This window comes from Polypterus senegalus, chromosome 9 (assembly GCF_016835505.1).
Source record: "Polypterus senegalus isolate Bchr_013 chromosome 9, ASM1683550v1, whole genome shotgun sequence".
In the NCBI taxonomy this organism is placed as follows: Eukaryota; Metazoa; Chordata; class Cladistia; order Polypteriformes; family Polypteridae; genus Polypterus; species Polypterus senegalus.
This window is the reverse complement of record NC_053162.1, coordinates 121,423,010-121,443,471: the sequence shown is the minus strand read 5'-3', so window position 1 is coordinate 121,443,471 and position 20,462 is coordinate 121,423,010. Positions and strand designations below refer to the sequence as shown.

Sequence of the window (20,462 nt, the reverse complement as noted above, 5' to 3'; positions counted from 1 at the left end):
TAAACTCTCTACTCTGCAATAGTGCACATGGAATTGGATCATACCAGTTGCTTTAATTCCTTTTTGCAGAGTAATATTTTCTGTCAAAGAAATCAAATACAGAGACAACACAGACGCTTTTACACAAAGGTTAATATGCAGTCAGTATATAATTAACACTGCTAATCTGCAGTTCTTACAGTCCAGGACAGGGGCACTGCTGGTAAGTAAAGAATCACAATGACACATTTTACAAGCTGTGGAACAGCTGATTTGAAGCGTGCAAATAATAATAAAATAGCATTTCAATCCTTAGGTTATTAACTGAAGATTTTTTGACCATGAACATTCACAGTTAGTAGATATCTTAATATTGGACTATACTTAACATCCAGAGACAAAATTTAATACAAAACTGAATTAAACAAAAATATACATGTGTATGATATTTTTAGTATAAAATGAAATCTCACGATCTTGAAAGACCTTATATATAATCTTCAGCTATAGATCTAGTTAATTTTGCAACGAGCTGATTCATCCATTTAAGTAGATTACAGATATTAATCATAAGGATTTCATACAGTACAAATCAATGTACTTGGGGAACCTATTCAGTTAAAATCAGAAGTATGAAACAAAAGTAATATGCAAAACTTTTGAAAATACATTTATATATTAACACTTTTCAGCATTGCAGAAATGATTTTAACTGTAGTAGATTTTGTTCAAATAACATATTAACTGTTATTAACAATTATTACTTTTTCACTTCCACTTGATATTTTGCAGAGAAAAAGTAATTAATTGTCCATGCACATTTAATTAGCATTTCATAAAAGCAGCACATTGTTACCCAAAGTAAAAAAAAAATCCATACATAATTATAAAAATTATTGATAATAATTTAACATTCAGGGCTCAAACTCACCGTTATAAACAAAATAATTGACCAGAGTGTGGTGATGTGGTTGGTGGTGCTGTTAAGGGCCGGGATTGTGCAGTTCTACTGACTACCACATGTATTGTAGGTAAGTTACACTGGTTGGTCATATTTTAAAATGGAAATAGTGCAGCAAAGCACTGTTGTATTTCTGCACTAATAATTTTATACCTGTACAGGTAAATAAAATCAGTTAAGTGTATATCCATATGCCTCTCAGATAATATCTATCAGCACTGAATTTTTCAGGGTTTGCTTCACTATAAATATAAATAAAAAATTATATTATGCAATTTCTTATCATTTATAGTACTTTTTGAAAAATTCCAGTTCTCAGTTCTGTTTCTGTATATGTTATATTATTCAGACTAAATTTAAAATACTCCTTACCTTTATACATTAAATGATTTATATTCAAAAGTTCTGTACATTTAGGGGGATTATGAAGTAGAAAAAAAAAAACAGGTAAACAACAGGTAAAAAAAAAAAAAAAAAAATATGCCATACAAAAAAACACCACAACCTCCCTTAAAAATAACATCCCCACAATCAATGGTTTGGGACTACCTCTCTGCTCTTGTCCTTTACAATTTACCTGATGGAACTATGAATTCATATGATTTCAGAACCTTGCCATTATGGATTGTCTTTCCTTAAGTCCTTTGACCTAAAACTCGTCATCCAGTATGACAATGATCCTAACCTGAATTACATGTGCCATGCAGTGGGCTAAGACTAAGAAAAGTAATGTTTGGGAATGACTGAGTCATAATCCAGATTTCAACTCAAAAGAAATGTTACAGAAAGGTCTGAAGTGGACTCTTCATGCAAGACAGTGAAGAAATCTAGAGCAGATAAAGTTCTCTCTCAAAGCAGAGACTGATTAGTAATTATTGTAAATGTTTAGTTGCTCTTATAATCTAGCTGCTGAAGAATCTACAATATTTATTTTTGCATGTGTACCCATTATTCACAACATAATCATTAAATATTGGAGTTTTTGTTTAATAATTTAACAGAAATTATTCACATGCCTTTAAGTAGTATTGTGTCTACAAGTGACAAAAATATTACATGTAATTTAAAATAAAAGTGAAATGTCTTGATTCTGTAAGTAGTCACAGATGTATCATCTTTCATTGTGTGTCCCTTAAATGGCACTTACACAGTGCTTTCATTTATATTTTATAAAATGTCTATAAAAGACTTCACTCATGACTTTATATATTAGAGCAAATATAAATTGCATACAAATCAGTGAATGAAGCAGTGAGCAATACATCTGTATTATCTTTTCAAAACTATAAAGAATACTGAACCACTAAGACAAAGACTGACCATCCAAACAAGAAGAACCCCGTGAGCACCCTGACTGAGCCTCAAAGTTCAATGATAAAACAAATACAGGTCAGCACCCATTTAACACCATTTCTACCATGAAGGATCATGGTATTTGCTTCATTTGCCAGAATTTGGTAAAAGTAACAATCTAAGAAGCCAAATACTGGTCTGACCAAGTCCTTCAGGAAATCCTGAATTAGTCTGCAAAAAATTGAGTCAAACCCTGTCCATATTCCAAAATGACAATGGTTCCAAGAATGTGTTCATAATAACACTGTTTCAGTTTATTTGAAACAAGAACAGGAGAGACCTTGGCTTTCCCAGGTCTCAGTACCATGCAAACATCTGTAGATAGACTTGAGTATCAAAGTTCTTTAACATTGCTCTTCAAACTAGAATTAATCTATAAAGAGCAAGAATAATAAAATCCCATTCATACAGACACAACTAAGACAACCTAATGCAGTAAGGAGTTTTTACTAAGTGTTAATTCAATTAACTGAATACTTAAAGAAAAGAAGACATTTCAGTTTTTCAGAATTATTCTTGCACAATAAAATACTTTGCCTTACTTAAATTATTGTTTACTTTATGATGCGTGAGTCAAGTAATCAGTTGTAGACATTGAAAATTAAGGCAGTAAGGAAGTACTTAATTTCTGAAAGCACTATAAATGATTATACTACAATAATAAAGGATGTATACTTTACTCCCAGAGATAAAACAAAGTTGTCATAGCTTTTATATCATTTTTGCCCTAAACTAATTAAAATTCAAGTGCAGTCAAGGTATTTAACAGCTGGTTAATACAGCTGTGGTGATATGAGACAGTTAAAATCTGCACAGTCACTTAGATTATACCCATAATTCACTCCAATTGTATTTCTTGCAAAAGGTGACAACATGCATCACTTAAAATCCATTTATGGCAATAATTATTTTTCCCCAGTCTAGTAATTTTAAACAAATAACTGAATAATTATTTAAATACAGTTCATAGCTAGTAGAAACACAGACATTGATGGTGAACAATGAAACAAAGATGAAACAAAGAATGTATGATTTATGGTATCACATAAACATTAAAAATATTTTACAAGTATATATAGTTCATAATTAATGCTTCTTTGCTTAAATTACCAGAAGAAAAAAAAACATACGAAATATTTTCATCAACTGATGTAAGAGATCATTCATCACCTGTTAAACTGGCCTGATAGTGAAGTCTTCCACAAAGATCTAAAATGTTACCTTAGTGAGCAAACTGCACACCATGACCAATCTTTCCACCTCCCCCATCCCAACCACAAATCCAAGTTCAAAGCTTTTTTTTTGTCAGCACAGCCTCACACTGGCAGTATGACAGCTTCTGTGTTAACATTATATTTGACAATCCATAGAAAAAATAGCATTTGCACACTGAGGAGCAAAGCAGTAGCAGAAGTCTTGTAAAGGAAAGTGTAAACTGCTAAACATATAACTGAGCAGGTGCAAAAAAATTTTGTTGAGCTGGATACCAGATGGTTAAGTTCCCCTGTTGATGTTTGTAATACATTACTCAGTCCTTCCTTCTTTTTCACACTCTCTCTCTCTCTCTCTCTTTCACCCATGTTCTCTCACTCAGTCGTCGTCAGATGAGATGGAGGTTTCAAGTGAAAAAGTGAACTGAAAGAGAAAAGAAAAAACATAAATTAAAAAGTCATTTCTCACAAAAACTAGGATTATTAAAAAAAATACTTGAATTCTAAATCAAACAAAACTTTGACCAACTGAACCAGGACACCTATGATGAGAACATGCATAGGGACATTATAATTACAACTTCATCCAACTAAAACTATTTGGATAATAGAATGTATAATTTATTCAACCAAGAAAAAGTTTGCCATAATATTCCAGCTTCAGGTTATGCAACGAAAATCCTTGATATGCACTGAGGGTGTGTACTTAGAAATTGAAATTTGCAAAATGTAAAAAAAAAGTCTCTACTTATCAACATCAAGAATACAGCATAACAATTAAAACAGCATAGCATTTATCAACATGCTCAACTGAATGGGACAGCAACCCATCCTAGCAACACTCTGCATAAAGACCGACTCAGGCATATATACACACTCACAGTTGCATAAGGTCAGTATAGAATTAATAATTAACCTAATGTGTCGTTTGTTTTTTTTTTGTAGTGGAAGGAAAACCTGAGTACATGGAGAAAAATCTATGCAGGAAAAGGGGAAGACATGGAAATGCCACACAAGGTCAAAAGGTGTAAGATTTAAACCCAAGATGATGGATGCATGAAATTAATCAATTATTTCAAAGTAATATAAGTCTATAGTATAACCAAAACAATTTATGCAATCACTGTGACTTTAAAGCAGTTAACAAAAAGTAATATTCGTCAAAATGTACAATATACACAATATATCTTTCTAAATTTGCAATTATTAAATGTCATCTTTTGAATTATATTCTTGCATCATTAAATGCATTTAACTCAACTCAGGGTTACATGGGCTGGAGTCTGTCTTGGCAGCACCCAGCACAAGGCAGTAACCAAACTTGCATACTGTTACCAGTCCATTACAGAGTGCACTGCTATAAGCAAAATATTGGGCCAATTCAGATTCAAGCACTAATCTAACATTTCTCATATTTAGCATGTTGGAGGAAAACTTAACTCTGATGACGGAAAATATGCATACTCTACTCTGGCCGTATCTGAATCAGGATCTGAGCCCAGAATTCGGCAACGGTGAGGCAGTGTTGTCCCAGGGATTCATTGTAAATATTACTCTTAAGATTTACAAGCATGTGAAAAATGTTTGACCGTTCACACAGCCAGAAGAGTTTTGAAAAAAAAAAAATACTGTTGTTGAGGAAAATCTACTTATAACTGCCTAACTGCTTAACTATGACTCTAATGGTACATTTAAAGTGATGATGGGGTCAAATATAACATTTAACTTTATATTTTCTTCTCTGATAACAGGTTACTTATAAGAAGTTTTTTTTTCTGTGACTCAGATATTTACTTAAGACTTTCAATATAGTTAACTAATTTGGGACTTTAATATTTGCTGGCATAACATATGTTACTAGAATGTACCATTTATATGTGTGAGATCTGGAGTGAATTAAAATATGTTTAAATGTTTTAGTTAAGTTAAAATACATGTAGGTTACGAGCATTGGCAATCCTAAATTGTCCCTAGTGTGTGCTTGGTGTGTGTGTGCCCCCTTTGGTGGGCTGGCGCCCTGGCTGGGATGTGTTCCTACCTAGTACCCTGTGCTGGTTGGGATTGGCTCCAGCAGACCTCTGTGACCCTGTGTTAGGATATAGCTGGTTGGATAATGACTGACTGACTGACATCTAGAAACTGTGTGAAAAATTACCAAGTGCATCAAGGGTATGCGTCTAATACATTAAAGTAATTACATCTCTGCAGCCCTGAGAAGACAAGGCCTATTAAGCTTATTTTTTTAACCATGTGAATCATGCATTGAAGACATAATTGAAAATTAAGGTAAAGTTCATTCAATGTGTAAGTTACATCTACACCCAAAAGGTCATGAGAATCTGGAACAAATATATATATTCAGGATAAGTTTCATTCTTGGGAATATCCTATAAATAACATAACTTTCTCTATTCTTAAGCCTGCTCAGTCAAATTAATGTCATTGGGAAGCCACAGCCTATGGTGACAGAATCAGACACAAGGCAGGAAAAAGACCTGAACAGGGGACCAGCCTATTATAGCCTATTTGTGCTACTTACTGTATACACACACATGCAAGACCAATTTAGAATTGTCAAACAACCAAACATAATACCTTAAGAATAGTGAAAAAATAAATAAAAACAAATAAAAGCACTCACACCAACACATAGACACCAGGAGAATGCACAAACTACACGTGGATAGAAGGCATGTGCAGGATTTAAATCCAAGACACCATCGGTGTTATTCATTTTGCCACACATGTATACTAATTTAAATCTACAGGGAGTGCAGAATTATTAGGCAAGTTGTATTTTTGAGGATTAATTTTAATATGGAACAAACACAGTGTATATCAGTCAATCCAAAATGTTAATAAACCTGAAACCTGAATGTTTCACAACGGAAATGTGAGTGTGAACATCATCAGGGGAATACATATGTGCGCACAATTATTAGGCAACTATTAGTGTGCAGATTTATTATGCAACTAAAGGAAAAATGAAAATTTTCCCATCTCACTTGTTTATTTTCATCTGTTATAGTGAGAATAATAAACAAACACCTCAACATTTACAAATAAACATCTCTGACATTTCAAAAAAAAAATCAATCAATCAATCAATGACCAATATAGCCACCCTTCTTTCCAATAACAGTCATAAGCCTTTCCATTCATGGAGTCTGTCAGTTTCTTGATCTGTTGACGATCAGCTTTTTGTGGAGCAGTGACTACAGCCTCCCAGACACTCTTCAGAGAGGTGTATTGTTTTTCTCCCCCGTAAATCTAGCGTTTAAGAAGTGCCCACAAGTTCTCGATAGGGTTTAGGTCAGATGAGGAAGGGGGCCATGTCATTATTCCTTCATCTTTAAGGCCTTTACTGGCTGGCCACGCAGTGGAGAACTTCGATGCAAGTGATGGAGCATTGGCCTGCATAAAAATCATGGTCTTTTTCCTGTATTACTGTTTAAAGAAAGTGTCTTCGAAAAACTGGCAGTAGGTTTGGGAGTTGATTTTGAGTTCATCTTCAATGCAAAAGGTCCAACTAGCTCATCTTTAAAAATACCAGCTCATACCAGTACCCCACCTCCACGTTGGAGTGGAGCTCTGTGCCCATTACTGATCCACAGGTCCATCCATCTGGTCCATCAAGAGTCACTCTCATCTCATCGGTCCATAAAACCTTTGAAAAAAATCTGTCTTCAGATATTTCTTGGCCCAGTTTTGACGTTTCAACTTATGTTTCTTGTTCAGTGGTGGTTGGGTTTCAGCCCTCCTTAACTTGGCCATGTCTTTGAGCACTGAACACCTTGTACTTCTGGGCACTCCAGGTAGGTTGCAGCTCTGGAATATGAAAGTACTGGAGGATAATGGGTTCCTGGTAGCTTCACGTTTGATTCTTCTCAAATCTTTGGCAGCTAATTTGCGTCTTTTGTTCTCAACACGTTTCTTGCGACCCTGTTGACTATTTGCAACAAAATGTTTGATGGTTCTGTGATCACACACCAATATCTTAGCAATTCCAAAAGTGCTGCATCCCTCTGAAAGACTTTTTACAATTTTTGACTTTTCAGAGTCAGTTAAATCTCTTTTTTGGCCCATTTTGCCTGAGGAAAACTAGCTGCCTAATAATTCTGCACACCTTGATATAGGGTGTTGATCTCCTTAGGCCACACCCTCCCTCATTACACAAATACACATCACCTGACGTGCTTAAATCCAATAAGCATTCAAGTTAATACAGCTTGGAGTTGGAATATACGCATTAAAAATGATGATATGGTCAAAATACTCACTTGCCTAATAATTGTGCACACAGTGTATATCAGCTGTTAAAACATTTCTGCAGCACAGAATCAATAAATGCAAAATAGAAATATTTTAAAGTAGGGATACGCAGGTTTCAACTTACTAAATATTATTCCTATAATGATTGCACATATTGCTCCAGATATTATCATCATCTAAAAAACAAAAAAACAGAGTTGTGTTAGAATCCAGCAGTGTTTAGTTTCATTTTTTTCTGCTGTATGAACTGCTTTTTGACCACTGTTTAACATTAATTTCATATGTATTGTTTACAGTTTCTGTTTTTACTTTCCTTTTATGTAGTTTGGTTGTGAAAACTGGATCCTTACCTTACAGTTTTTCCACCAGTATTTGCTCTTCAGCTTAGCAGCACTGCTCTCAAACTGAGAGGCACCAGCCTCAAGTGCATTTGCACGTTCATCCAGTTCAGAAAGCTTCTGGTCCCTCTCCAGTACTTTTTCCACATTCACTCGCATGATGTCCACAACCTATGCAGGAGTAAACGGGAAGAGCAGGATTACAGAATTAAGCCTACTGATTAAGCTGTTTAGTAAAGAGAGATTAAGATTGTTTTTGGAGGAGCGATAGGTGTAAATAAGATTCAATCTCAAAGTTTACTGAAATAATTCCTAAGGGCTCAGCCTGTCTTCAAATACAGGAAACCAAATAGAGTTTCCAGCATTTTTAAGACACATTCTTAAGTCTAGGTACCAAAATAGTGCTATGTATGTCAACCCATACAATCTTACCTCTTCGACCTGCGCTTGACTCTGTTGCAGCCTCCTGTTGCTGCTTGTATTTGGAGGTCCAGGAGGTCCCCCACCTGGTGCCCCATCTTGGCCCTCATTAGCTTCACCAGGGGCACCAGGAGCTGCAGGAGCAGACCTGAAAACATAAATGTTGTATTTTTGTTTTAATTTAAAAATTCTACAGTATATTATAATTCATTACCTAAAAACAAAACAAGAAAAAATACAGGCGATAAATACTTGGTACTTTCATTATGTGGAATGGCAAGTGTAAATATGCCCAGTGTCTGTATGTTTGCTTAGAACCTTTATGTACATAACTCCTAGAATATGGTACATGTCCCAATGACATGGTAATGAAATAATGGTTTAGAAAAAAATGAATGAATGTATGAATTAATTCTGTTCTACTGTATGATTTTTCTTTAAAATACAGTATACCACATTAGTCTAGATTTTCTTAAATAAAAATAGATTAGCTAAACTGTTTTAGTTTTAAGGAATTGACAGATAAACATTTACTGTCTGAATGCAAAACTAAAGACAAAAAACTATACAACACTTTTGATTCAAATGTTGATTGACATTTGTCAGACATTCAACTAAAGGGCAGTTTCTGTTTTCAATATTGGTATTTTTATTTTCAGCTAACACATCAAATAATCTCAAAAAAATATCTTCTTCCTCTTTCGGCTGCTCCCTTTAGGGGTCGCCACAGCAGATCATCTTCTTTCATATCTTTCTGTCCTCTGCAACTTGTTCTTTTACACCCATCACCTGCATGTCCTCTCTCACCACATCCATAAACCTTCACTTAGGCCTTCCTCTTTTCCTCTTCCTTGGCAGCTCTATCCTTAGCATCCTTCTCCCAATATACCCAGCATCTCTCCTCTGCACATGTCCAAACCAATTCAATCTCGCCTCTCTGACTTTGTCTCCCAGCCGTCCAACTTGAGCTGACCTTCTAATGTACTCATTTCTAATCCTGTTCATCTTTGTCACGCCCAATGCAAATCTTAGCATCTTTAACTCTGCCACCTCCAGCTCTGTCTCCTGGTTTCTGGTCAGTGCCACCATCTTCAACCAATATAACATAGCTGGTCTCACTACCGTACTGTAGACCTTCCCTTTCACTCTTGCTGATACCCGTCTTTCACAAATTACTCCTGACACCCATTCCACCCTGCCTGCACTCTTTTTCACCGCTCTTCCACAATCCCCATTACTCTGTACTGTTGATCCCAAGTATTTAAACTCATCCACCTTCGCCAACTCTACTCCCTGCATCCTCACAATTCCACTGACCTCCCTCTCACTTGCACACATGTATTCTGTCTTGTTCCTACTGACCTTCATTCCAACCCCTCTCTAGAACATATCTCCACCTCTCCTGGGTCTCCTCAACCTGCTCCCTACTATCGCTACAAATCACAATGTCATCAGCAAACATCATAGTCCACGGGGAATCTCGTCTGTCAACCTGTCCATCATCATTGCAAATAAAAAAGGGCTCAGAGCCGATCCCTAATGTAATCCCACCTCCAACTTGAATGCATCCGTCACTCCTACTGCATACCTCACCACTGTCACACTTCTCTTGTACATATCCTGTACAACTGTTACATACTTCTCTGCCACTCCTGACTTCCTCATACAATACCATAGCTCTTCTCGAGGCACCCTGTCATATGCTTTCTCCAGGTCCACAAAGACGCAATGCAACTCCTTCTCCATCAACATCCTCAGATCAAACATTGCATCTGTGGTGCTCTTTCTTGGCATGAAACCATACTGCTGCTCACTAATCATCACCTCACTTCTTAACCTAGCTTCCACTACTCTTTCCCATAACTTCATGCTGAGGCTCATCAATTTTATTCCCCTGTAGTTACTGCAGTCCTGCACATCCCCCTTATTCTTAAATATCTGCACCAGTACACTTCTTCTCCACTCCTCAGGCATCCTCTCACTTTCCAAGATTCCATTAAACAATCTGGTTAAAAACGCCACTGCCATCTCTCCTAAACACCTTCATGCTTCCATAGGTATGTCATCTGGACCAATGGCCTTTCCATTTTTCATCCTCTTCATAGCTGTCCTTACTTCCGCTTTGCTAATCCGTTGCACTTCCTGATTCACTATCTCCACATCATCCAACCTCTTCTCTCTCTCGTTCTCTTCATTCATCAGCCTCTCAAAGTACTCTTTCCATCTGCTCAACACACTCTCCTCGCTTGTGAGTATGTTTCCATCTTTATCCTTTATCACCCTAACCTGCTGCACATCTTTCCCAGCTCGGTCCCTCTGTCTAGCCAATCGGTACAGGTCCTTTTCTCCCTCCTTAGTGTCCAACCTGTCATACAACTCATCATACGCCTTTTCTTTAGCCTTCACCACCTCTCTCTTCACCTTGTGCCTTATCTCCTTGTACTCTTGTCTACTTTCTGCATCTCTCTGACTATCCCACTTCTTCTTTGCCATCCTCTTCCTCTGTATACTCTCCTATACTTCCCCATTCCACCACCAGGTTTCCTTTTCCTCCTTCCTCTGTTCAGATGTCATGCCAAGCACCCTTCTTGCTGTCACCCTTACTACATCTGCTATAGTTTCCCAGCAGTCTGGTAACTCTTCACTGCCACCCAGTGCCTGTCTCACCTCCTCCCTAAACTCAACCTTGCAGTCTTCCTTTTCAACTTCCACCATTTGATCCTTGGCTCTGCCCTCACTCTCTTCCTCTTCTTGATTTCCAACATCATCCTACAGACCACCATCCTATGCTGCTTAACTACACTTTCCCTGCCACCACTTTGCAGTCTTCAATCTCCTTCAGATCAACTTTTTTGCATAGGATGTAATCCACCTGTGCACATCTTCCTCCACTCTTGTATGTAACCCTACGTTCCTCCCTCTTCTTAAAATACGTATTCACCACAGCCATGTCCATGCTTTTGGCAAAATCCACTATCCTCTGACCTTCTTCATTCCTCTCCTTGACACCATACCTACCCACCACCTCCTCGTCTCCACTGTTCCCTTCACCAATATGCCCACTGAAATACACTCCAATCACCACCTTCTGTCCCTTGGGTACATTGTTCATCACTTCATCCAACTCACTCAAAAAATCTTCTTTCTCATCCACTGCACACCCAACTTGCAGTGCATATGCACTAACCACATTCATCATCACACCTCCAATTTCCAGCTTCATAATCATTACTCTGTCTGACACTCTTTTCACCTCCAAAACACTCTTGACTGTTCCTTCAGAATAACCCCAACTCCATTTCTCCTCCCATCCACACCATGATAGAACAATTTGAATCCACCTTCGATCCACCTGGTCTTACTCCCCTTCCATTTAGTCTCTTGCATGCACAATATATCAACCTTCCTTCTCTCCATCATATCTGCTAACTTTCTCCCCTTACCAGTCATACTGCCAACATTCAAAGTTCCTACCCTCAGTTCCACTCTCTTTACTTTCCTCTTCTCCTCCTGCCTCTGGACACATCTCCCCCCTTTTCTTCTCCTTGTTCTTCTTTCCAACAGTACCCCAATTTCCACCAGCACTCTGTTGGCTAACAGTACTGGTGGCGGTCGTTATCTCAAAAAAATATACCAGCAAAAAAAAAAAATATTTTGTACAAACACTATGCAGTTTTCATACAAATGATAAGATTGAAAGGAAATCAAATAGAGTTTCCAGCATTTTTAAGACACAATCTTAAGTCTAGGTGTCTAAACAGTACTATGTATGTCAACTGTTGGAATATGGAAATAAAATATTGCTTATTTTATCTACACAATTTCCTTTTTGTCTAGCTGCCTATCTTGGGAAAGGTTGTGGGAAGGCTCGAACCTAACCCACCAAGCATTGGAAGCAAGGCAGGAACAATCACTGTATGTGACACCTTGTCCATCGCTTGTTGAATGCAAACACAGACATTAGGGCCAATTTAACAACACCAATATTCCAAACCTGCTGTAACTAATTTTTATTTTAGAAAAGACAGACATGCCAGTGTGGAAAGTCAAGAGCTGCTATGCGATTGTGTGTCTTCATTGTGTGCTAGATGCTCCATAAGAAAAACAGACAATGGTGGACTGGATGAAAGCCGCATAAATTATTCCACCAAAACCCTGAAGCCAAGAATGCATAACTCTATCCCTAGAGAGAAAAAGGGGGTGGATTTTAAGCAGGGAAAGCAATAGGTTGAAAGATTTCCTGACCACTAAACAACAATAAGAGACATTCAAAAAGAGCTTATGGCACCCTACTGTCCACTAATAAAGTAGGTAATATGGGTGCTGCCTTGGTGTTCTCACAGTTTAAGAAGAGCACAAGGTTACTTGGACATCCATGAACATTAGAGGTTATATTAGTGTCCTTACCTATGGCACAAAATTATGGCTCCCTCTGATCCTATAAGTCATTGTGAGCCTTTGCTGAGAAAAGGTTCATACCCATTGCAATATTAGTGATATACTGAGTTAATCTTTGGTTTATAAATTAAGGCAGGTGGTGAGAATGTCACGATTGAGTTTGTGACCACTGAATGCATCTGTTATTATAACAAAAAATATTCAGTGGAAAGAAATCTGAGTGGCAGAAGTAAAGGAGATTTAACCAAAAATGTGAAAACATGCAAGTGCTTGGCAATCAAATTTTAAACTGTGATTTAGCAAAACCAAAATTAGAAATTCAGTAAAGTTCAAAAATCTGTAATCCTTAACTTTCATAAATTAACTTTTATTTCTTTAACATATGGAGCAAATAACTTATTTTATTTAAAAATATTTATTTTATGTTATGTAATGAACTAAGAACTAACAATTGTAAGTATTCTACAGCTATGTTTAAAAGGATAATATTTTCTGCCTTTTTGAGTGTTTACAGGTTGAAAAAATCAACATATTGTTAAATGATTTTTATTTTATGTAATTCCATTAAATATTTGCACTTCTTTGTTATAAAGAGGATAATTTGTTTCACAATGTACTGTAGTTACTTTAGAATTTTGTTTTTTTCATTTTTCCTTAAGGTTTTTTTCCCTTGAAATAATGTCAACTTAATATCCTCTTCTTTTGTTGGCTCTGGCAATCTCATTAATTTAATTTGTCTTAAATATACATACGTTTATTTATATTACAACCTAACTGTGACTGCTTGTTTACATTCAGTATACCTTGGAACATTTTATGATCTATCAGTTGTCACACATGCGTGTGAAAGGATCGCGTCAAAGGATTTGCTTAATTAAGGTTTGTAATAACACACCATGACAAGAGGGGGAGCTGTCACTTACATTCTCTTTTTTCTCTCTCGCTGCAGTGCTGAGAAACACTGGCACTTAGCATTCCCCTTCGAGTTCATCAACAATAAGAAACACTGGCTGCCCGGAAAGAGTTGCCTTTTTCTAAAAAGAGCAACCCACCAGACGGAGTTCCTGTAATATGCCCTAAATTCTGCAGCAAGAGTTGCATCTATTTTTGTTAAGCATTGTGCCTAAAGTCAAGAAGCATAGTGCCGTCGAACAATTCAATTAATTACACTGGATGACCCAATTGGCATCCCACCTTTTACCATTGCATGACCTGTCATTCCTGCACCTAACCACACAGTGTTGATATAAAATTCTAATGTGTGTTGGATGCTTCTTTAGGTGGTCCTAAATCATATGATTGTATGTGACAGAAGGACAGGGAGTACTATAGTACTAAAATATGGGAAAGTTTGTGAACCAGTCCATCAGAAAGACAGAAAAACTTGAAATTAGAGTATTCAGGCAGCATAATTTTATTTTCCTTTGTTTTACTTTGTTATATTGTTCTTCTTATGGTCACTGATCCTTTTTTTTATTATTAATAAACAGACAATTTTATAACATCTGGTCTCTTTGGTATCATTATAGATGAAGAGGGTCCCTACAGAATGCGAGTGTAGGTTCTTTTTCCTTTTATAAAGTGTATTTTCTTATGCTTAATTAGATTTTTAAATTATGTGTTAGTAGTGTAAGCTATAGACTTGCTAAGAATAAAGTGAAATGAGTTGAAGTGAATTAGACTGATAATATCTGAACTTCACATGGGTGAGTTAAAACTGATAGGTGAATTGCTCTTTGAATATACATTCTTCCAGCAGAACCTTCTTAAATCTACCGCTTACAGTTGGAAGACATGTCTTCTGTCTTTCTTCAGATACTGATCAAATATTTCTGCCTATGGAGCATTACAGTGGCAGAATGAGTACCGTCATTTGTATGGTGCCTCAGTTTCTGTCTGTGCTTTTTCTCCTTGTATAAGTAAAGGGTTTCCCTGGGTACTTTGTTCCTCTCCTGCACAAACGTAAAGCTTTTTTTTATTTAAATTTACATTCTATTTTGAATATCACCCCAAGACATTTCACAAGCATGGAGGCATTGCGCAATTATTAATTTATTTATTTTAGAGTGGGTAAAAGCTCAAGGTCACTCAATTGGAAATGGTAAAATTGTGCTTCATTGCAAAACAGGTGAATGTTGTTGTAAAGGTAATAATAATTTTATAAGCATGCATTATTATATTAGAATGTGTCACTGTATATATTAGTGAGTGATACACAAAAAGTGTAAATATTACTAAATGGGCAATACTAAGTATATGAAAATAAGAGGCTTTGCAGGAGACAATTAAAAACTTAGTATGCTTGAGATTTTTTTTATTAATTATTGGACATGTTTGGCTGACTTTATCCATAGCTAGTATGACTGCTAAGGAACAAGGGTATAACTCACTGTGAATGGGTCACAATTGTTGGTGCAAATTTACTGAGAGGTCTGGTAACCAAAACAGTTTAATTTGTTTTGATTTGCAAGCAAGTATGAATAGCATCATCATGATTTTCCGCAAAACAGTGGAACCCCAATCAGAAATGTCATAAACTTTGAGTTCTAAGAAATTAACAATAGTTGTGTCTCATTCATCTTTGCTTATGGTGGTATTCCGTTTCATATTCCCAGGTGCAGAATATCTACTTGTTCCTGTACTTATGAAAACAAGATATCACTGAGGTGGCACTGCAGAATATTCCTGCCAAAACTGCTGAATAAAATGCTTTTTGATTGTTATTGCTTGTTGACCTATTTGCTGCATTGCTGTTCTCTGTTATATGTTTAATACTTTGTGTGTTTATGTTTGTTCTTCCTTTTTTTCAGATTTTTAAATAATTACAAAAAAAAAAAAAAAAACTAATTAAATGGGAAGCATAGCTCTGTTTGGTTGTCAGATTAGTGGAAATAAATGTTCAGACTTAAACAGTCATGTGGAATAAAAGACTTATGCAGAATGTCATGTAGGAATTCTGATGTTAATATTGCAAATGCCAACCCTACATGATTAAAAATGGTCTACTGATATCTTTACAGAGAACAAGGCATAGGTGTCATGCTGCATAAGCAATATATGTCACCTGACTTTCCAAGTCTGAGCATTTAATTCTGCCAATTTCACAGCTGAGAATTTTTATATTATCAAATAAATCATTCTGTAACATTTTCTTGAGAAATGGATCAGTGAATGTGCTCCATAATTATAAACATCTGTTTAGCCTTAACCCCCTGATTTCAAAGCTGAAAGGTTTATGAATGTTGATCATTATAATATGAAGTGTGTTGCACTGTTATTAGTCTGGCTGCAGTTATTCCCACACAAGGCATGTTAATTATTAATTAAGAGTACTTAATGACAATATCCACTCCATTTTTCTTAGCATTTATTTACTACCAACAGTAGAGTTCTAGAGCATGACAACGCAATTTGCAGTGTATTGATGGCAATGACAGTGCTGCTGTTTATATATCTTGGCCTTTATCATTCAATATATGTGAACCCTGCATAGCAACTATGCTTTTTTTTTGGAGCAATGCCTGAGATAGCATTTTCTGCTTCCTTCAGAATTGATTGGCTTCCTTAGAAAAATGGTACCGCATTACTCCTGAAAAACTGCAGATGCTAGCAGATTGTATGCCATGATGCATTCCGACTGTGCTGATCACACTTGGTGACTCAGACTGCTGTTTCATGTGACGCGGGTGTTTGCATTTTTTGGCACAATTAAGTTCATTTGACCATTGTAGAACCTGTTTTTTTTTTTTTTTCATTAAAAATAAGGCAATATATTGTTTTATTAAAATATTGTAACCAATATTCAAAGCCAAGACAAGAAAATATTTTCTTTAAATCCTTCATTAATCTATAAACAGCGCACTTTGGAAATTCTTGTTATTAAAATTTAATGTATATATCTGTTAATAATAGACTTATTTTAAATCATGATAAAATAATAACCCTTAAACACACACACAGACACACTAGAAAACAATCTTTCAATGACCCAAAATTGGACAATTCTCGATACATAGCACTCAATCTGAAAATGGAAAGAAAGAGTTTTGCTTCTAATCGTATTTGATTTTGATCACTTCACATTGTTATGGTAAATGTAACTTCCACAACAGAGGACTTTAATAAAATGTCCTTGTGACCTAGGGTTAGAAAAAGGTTATCCTCCCCTTTTCATGTCATAAAAGGTGACTTGCGGAGGATGACCTCAGAAACTGCATCTAGCCATAAATACTTCTGCTTCAATATCTCCAAAGGTTTGGGGGTAAACTGACCAACCTGGTCAAAACAAAGAAATGGGGATTAGGATAGTAGAGAGAAAACTGCATAAAAATACTCCATTTGTTTGATTTTATTTTTCAGGGTACATTCTACATCCTATTATATTTTAGTTTACTTATATTAAGTTGATCGATATTCTCCAGGGTGAAATTATTTACATATTATATGAAAGTGACAATATTTTACATATTACGGATAAGATTAGAAACATCTTAATTTCCTACACGATGTGGCAATGACTGTAGATGGAGTATTTGATTAGCATCGATGATGGTATTTCCATTTCTAATTAAAAACTTCAGCATGACTTGACATTGCAGTTGATACTAAATTTTCATTTTACTAGTACTTTGAGTCTTAAAATGTGCAAGCTTTTCCTGAACAATTAATCAAGGCAATAATATAGAGTTGTCATTTGGTGGGGACACATTTATTCACTTAGAGGTAAAAGTGACTATATTTGTTGCACATTCTTTAGAGAGCCTCTTTAAAATGCATAACAAATGAAATAATATAAAATAGCTATGCATTTCATTAACTCATGAACTGTGGTTACAAAAATTATTTATTCCACAAAATGCAAGTCCAGTTTACATTAGAAAGACAGTGTAATATTTGGTTTTGATTGTTAAAATGGTAAACATGAATCATACAGAAAAAAAGAAAAGAATTACATTTCAGTAACTCGAAAACAGCTGACATAGCAACATCATGAAATATTTAAATAATCTGAACTGTTATATCCATTGTGACCCTAACTACACTTACTCTGTCACCAAACAGGAATGCACAACATTCAAATGCAAATCAAGGCGAGCGCGGAAACAAGTTACAAACTCCCCATCCAATTCAGCAGAATGTGTAGTATAAGCCGCCTCTCATAACAGCGTCATTTTACAAAGGATAAAGGCTTGCGTCTAGGACGGAAGAGCTCCCAAAAACCTGTTTAATGTACAAACGTTGCTTCGCAGTAGTTGTACACAGTCTAATCCATTTTGATGCAAAAAACTTTTAATCAGAAAACAAACACTGATTTGTGGTCAAGATGTCGAGATCGCATGAATTGTAACGCTCTACACTACATTCACTATTACTTGTACAAAACACACTGGGGAAACGTAAACGTGAGAGAGACAGAGAGAGAGAGAGAGATCCACACAAATATTTATTTTCATTGACGTTATATTGCTGATTGCAATCTTAAACCCGTCAAAAGTAAACAAGTAGATGTGGGTTTTAAAATAGTGTGCAGTGTTAATTAATCCAATAACACTGTGTATGGAGGGATGTGAGGGGCCGGGAGGAGGTGGAAGGGTGTACAGTTTTGCCAGTAAGCTTACAGTGAAACGGTTACAGCATTGCAGAAGTTGTCGGTGCGGGGATCATTAGACATCTCCCTACCCTCCTTTCACAAATAGTCTCACGCATCTTGTACTTCCGCCCCATCAGTGCAGTACGATGCGGTGTCCTGATCTATTTACTGCCAATGCAGCATCTGCCCACTTAAAAAAAGGTTATGCACCAAGTGAGGTTTGGGGAAGTGGACATAATTAAGCATTATTATAACTAATTACACACATTTCAAACCATTAACTACATAGAAATACATCATTATGAAGAACTTAAAACTATTACCCAAACTCTAAATTAGACTGTCGCTCTTTGTTATCGAGGTGTTCACCATACATCAAGCATATTCCTTGGCCCTTATAATTTATTACTAAGGTATTTGTTTTCACTGCAGGAAAAAAAATATTAATAGATGGGTATAAACATTTACACGTAAAAATGAAGAGTCCCGTTGATTTAGAAGTAATGTTCACAGTACGATGACTGTATTTGTAATTTTGTATAGTATTGCCTTTAATCACATATTTTACTAAATGAAAAGCACTGAAGCTCACTAATGTTTTGACACAGCTCTGCAAACAAAGTTGTCAGAACAAGACATTCGTTAAACTAGTGATATGTTAAACAAATGTCCATCAAATTATACAAATCTTTAGTCGGTTATGTCGCATTGACTGTTAAAACGTCACTAAATGATTTAGAAAGAATTGCGTAACTAGTATCGCGTTTGATTTGGAAAATTTCGAATTAAATATCTTTTGGGGTTAGAAAAACTTAGAAAAGTTTATTACAAAGGGAAAAAACATTGTCAGTAAGCTGCTTCTTTGAAGAAAGCACGGACTCGTTACTGATAAATTGTGTATGAGTTGTTTATTGTAACAGTTACATGAACCTGCTTCCAATGAGTGTAATCCAATTAATAAGGGGTTTTTCCTGTCCATGCGGACACTACAGTGCGCTGCGGATTCCCCCAAATTCTCCCTGTCAGCAGCAAGCAGCACTGCACTGTCACCGCGTGTGCGCCACACTGCGGCAATTCTAGCTGGAAGCGCAGGGGAAAAAGAAAACGGCTGCAGAAATCGAGCAAGACGGCGAACAACGAGACAAACGACTACGGGACACAAAAGTAACTGACACAGCAAGCCATGCACACCTAGCACACACAAGGGCACAAGGCAGGAGACATGGAAGGAAACATGAATCTTCGTACTTACATGACTGTCAAGTTTGTTACAACACACTCTGGCAGTAAGTACCAGTTCTAGCGCCGAGAAAAAGAAATCGTCCTTTGAGAGCTATAATGAAAAGAAACTAAAATAAAAAATAAATAAATACACGCACCGCTAACCGATCCCTGCGGATGTGTTCTAATATTACTGAGTTATGAAAAGAAATAAATGTAGATCATCACCGACGACGTTCACACTTTTCCAATAAAGCCGCCACTAATAAGAAACTAACAGTATTGCTGCCTTGCGGGCTGGTTGGATCGCACACCTGAAAAGCAGCCGCAGAGCTTTTATTCGGAGGGCGGTGCTGACGTCACTGCAGTCGCTGTCTATCACATCCAGTCCGGCGAGGGAAAGATGGGGGCAGTGCGGTGCGATGCAGAGAGGTGCGGAGGCGTTGGAGTCAGAGCTCAGGGAGAAAAGGGAGAGACTTTCTGTGAGGTTCCCTCCTTTCCGTGTCCCGTTTAACAAATAAATCAAGGAGGAGTGATACGAGTCCCTCAAACAGCAAGGATCTTGCTGAATCAGGAAGTTTATTATTTGTAAATATGGCTCTGTGTTAAATAGGCAGTTCAGTTTGAAATTTAGCTGAACGGATGAACACTGCACAGCTCACTTAAAATTATTATTGAAGGGCATTTTACACATTATATCTTTTAATCCAAAGCCCTTT

General features: G+C 36.5%; 1 protein-coding gene across 1 annotated transcript; it reads right to left on the bottom strand.

Annotated features, from left to right (window-relative positions):
• Nucleotides 1-310: 310 nt before the first annotated feature.
• Nucleotides 311-20,216, bottom strand: LOC120535686 (vesicle-associated membrane protein 1-like). Its single transcript, XM_039763666.1, has 5 exons — nt 19,775-20,216; nt 8,547-8,682; nt 8,127-8,285; nt 7,901-7,952; nt 311-3,928 (listed from the first exon to the last, which is right to left on the bottom strand). Coding segments are annotated over exons 1-5 (366 nt in total). The 5' UTR covers nt 19,777-20,216; the 3' UTR covers nt 311-3,911.
• Nucleotides 20,217-20,462: the final 246 nt, after the last annotated feature.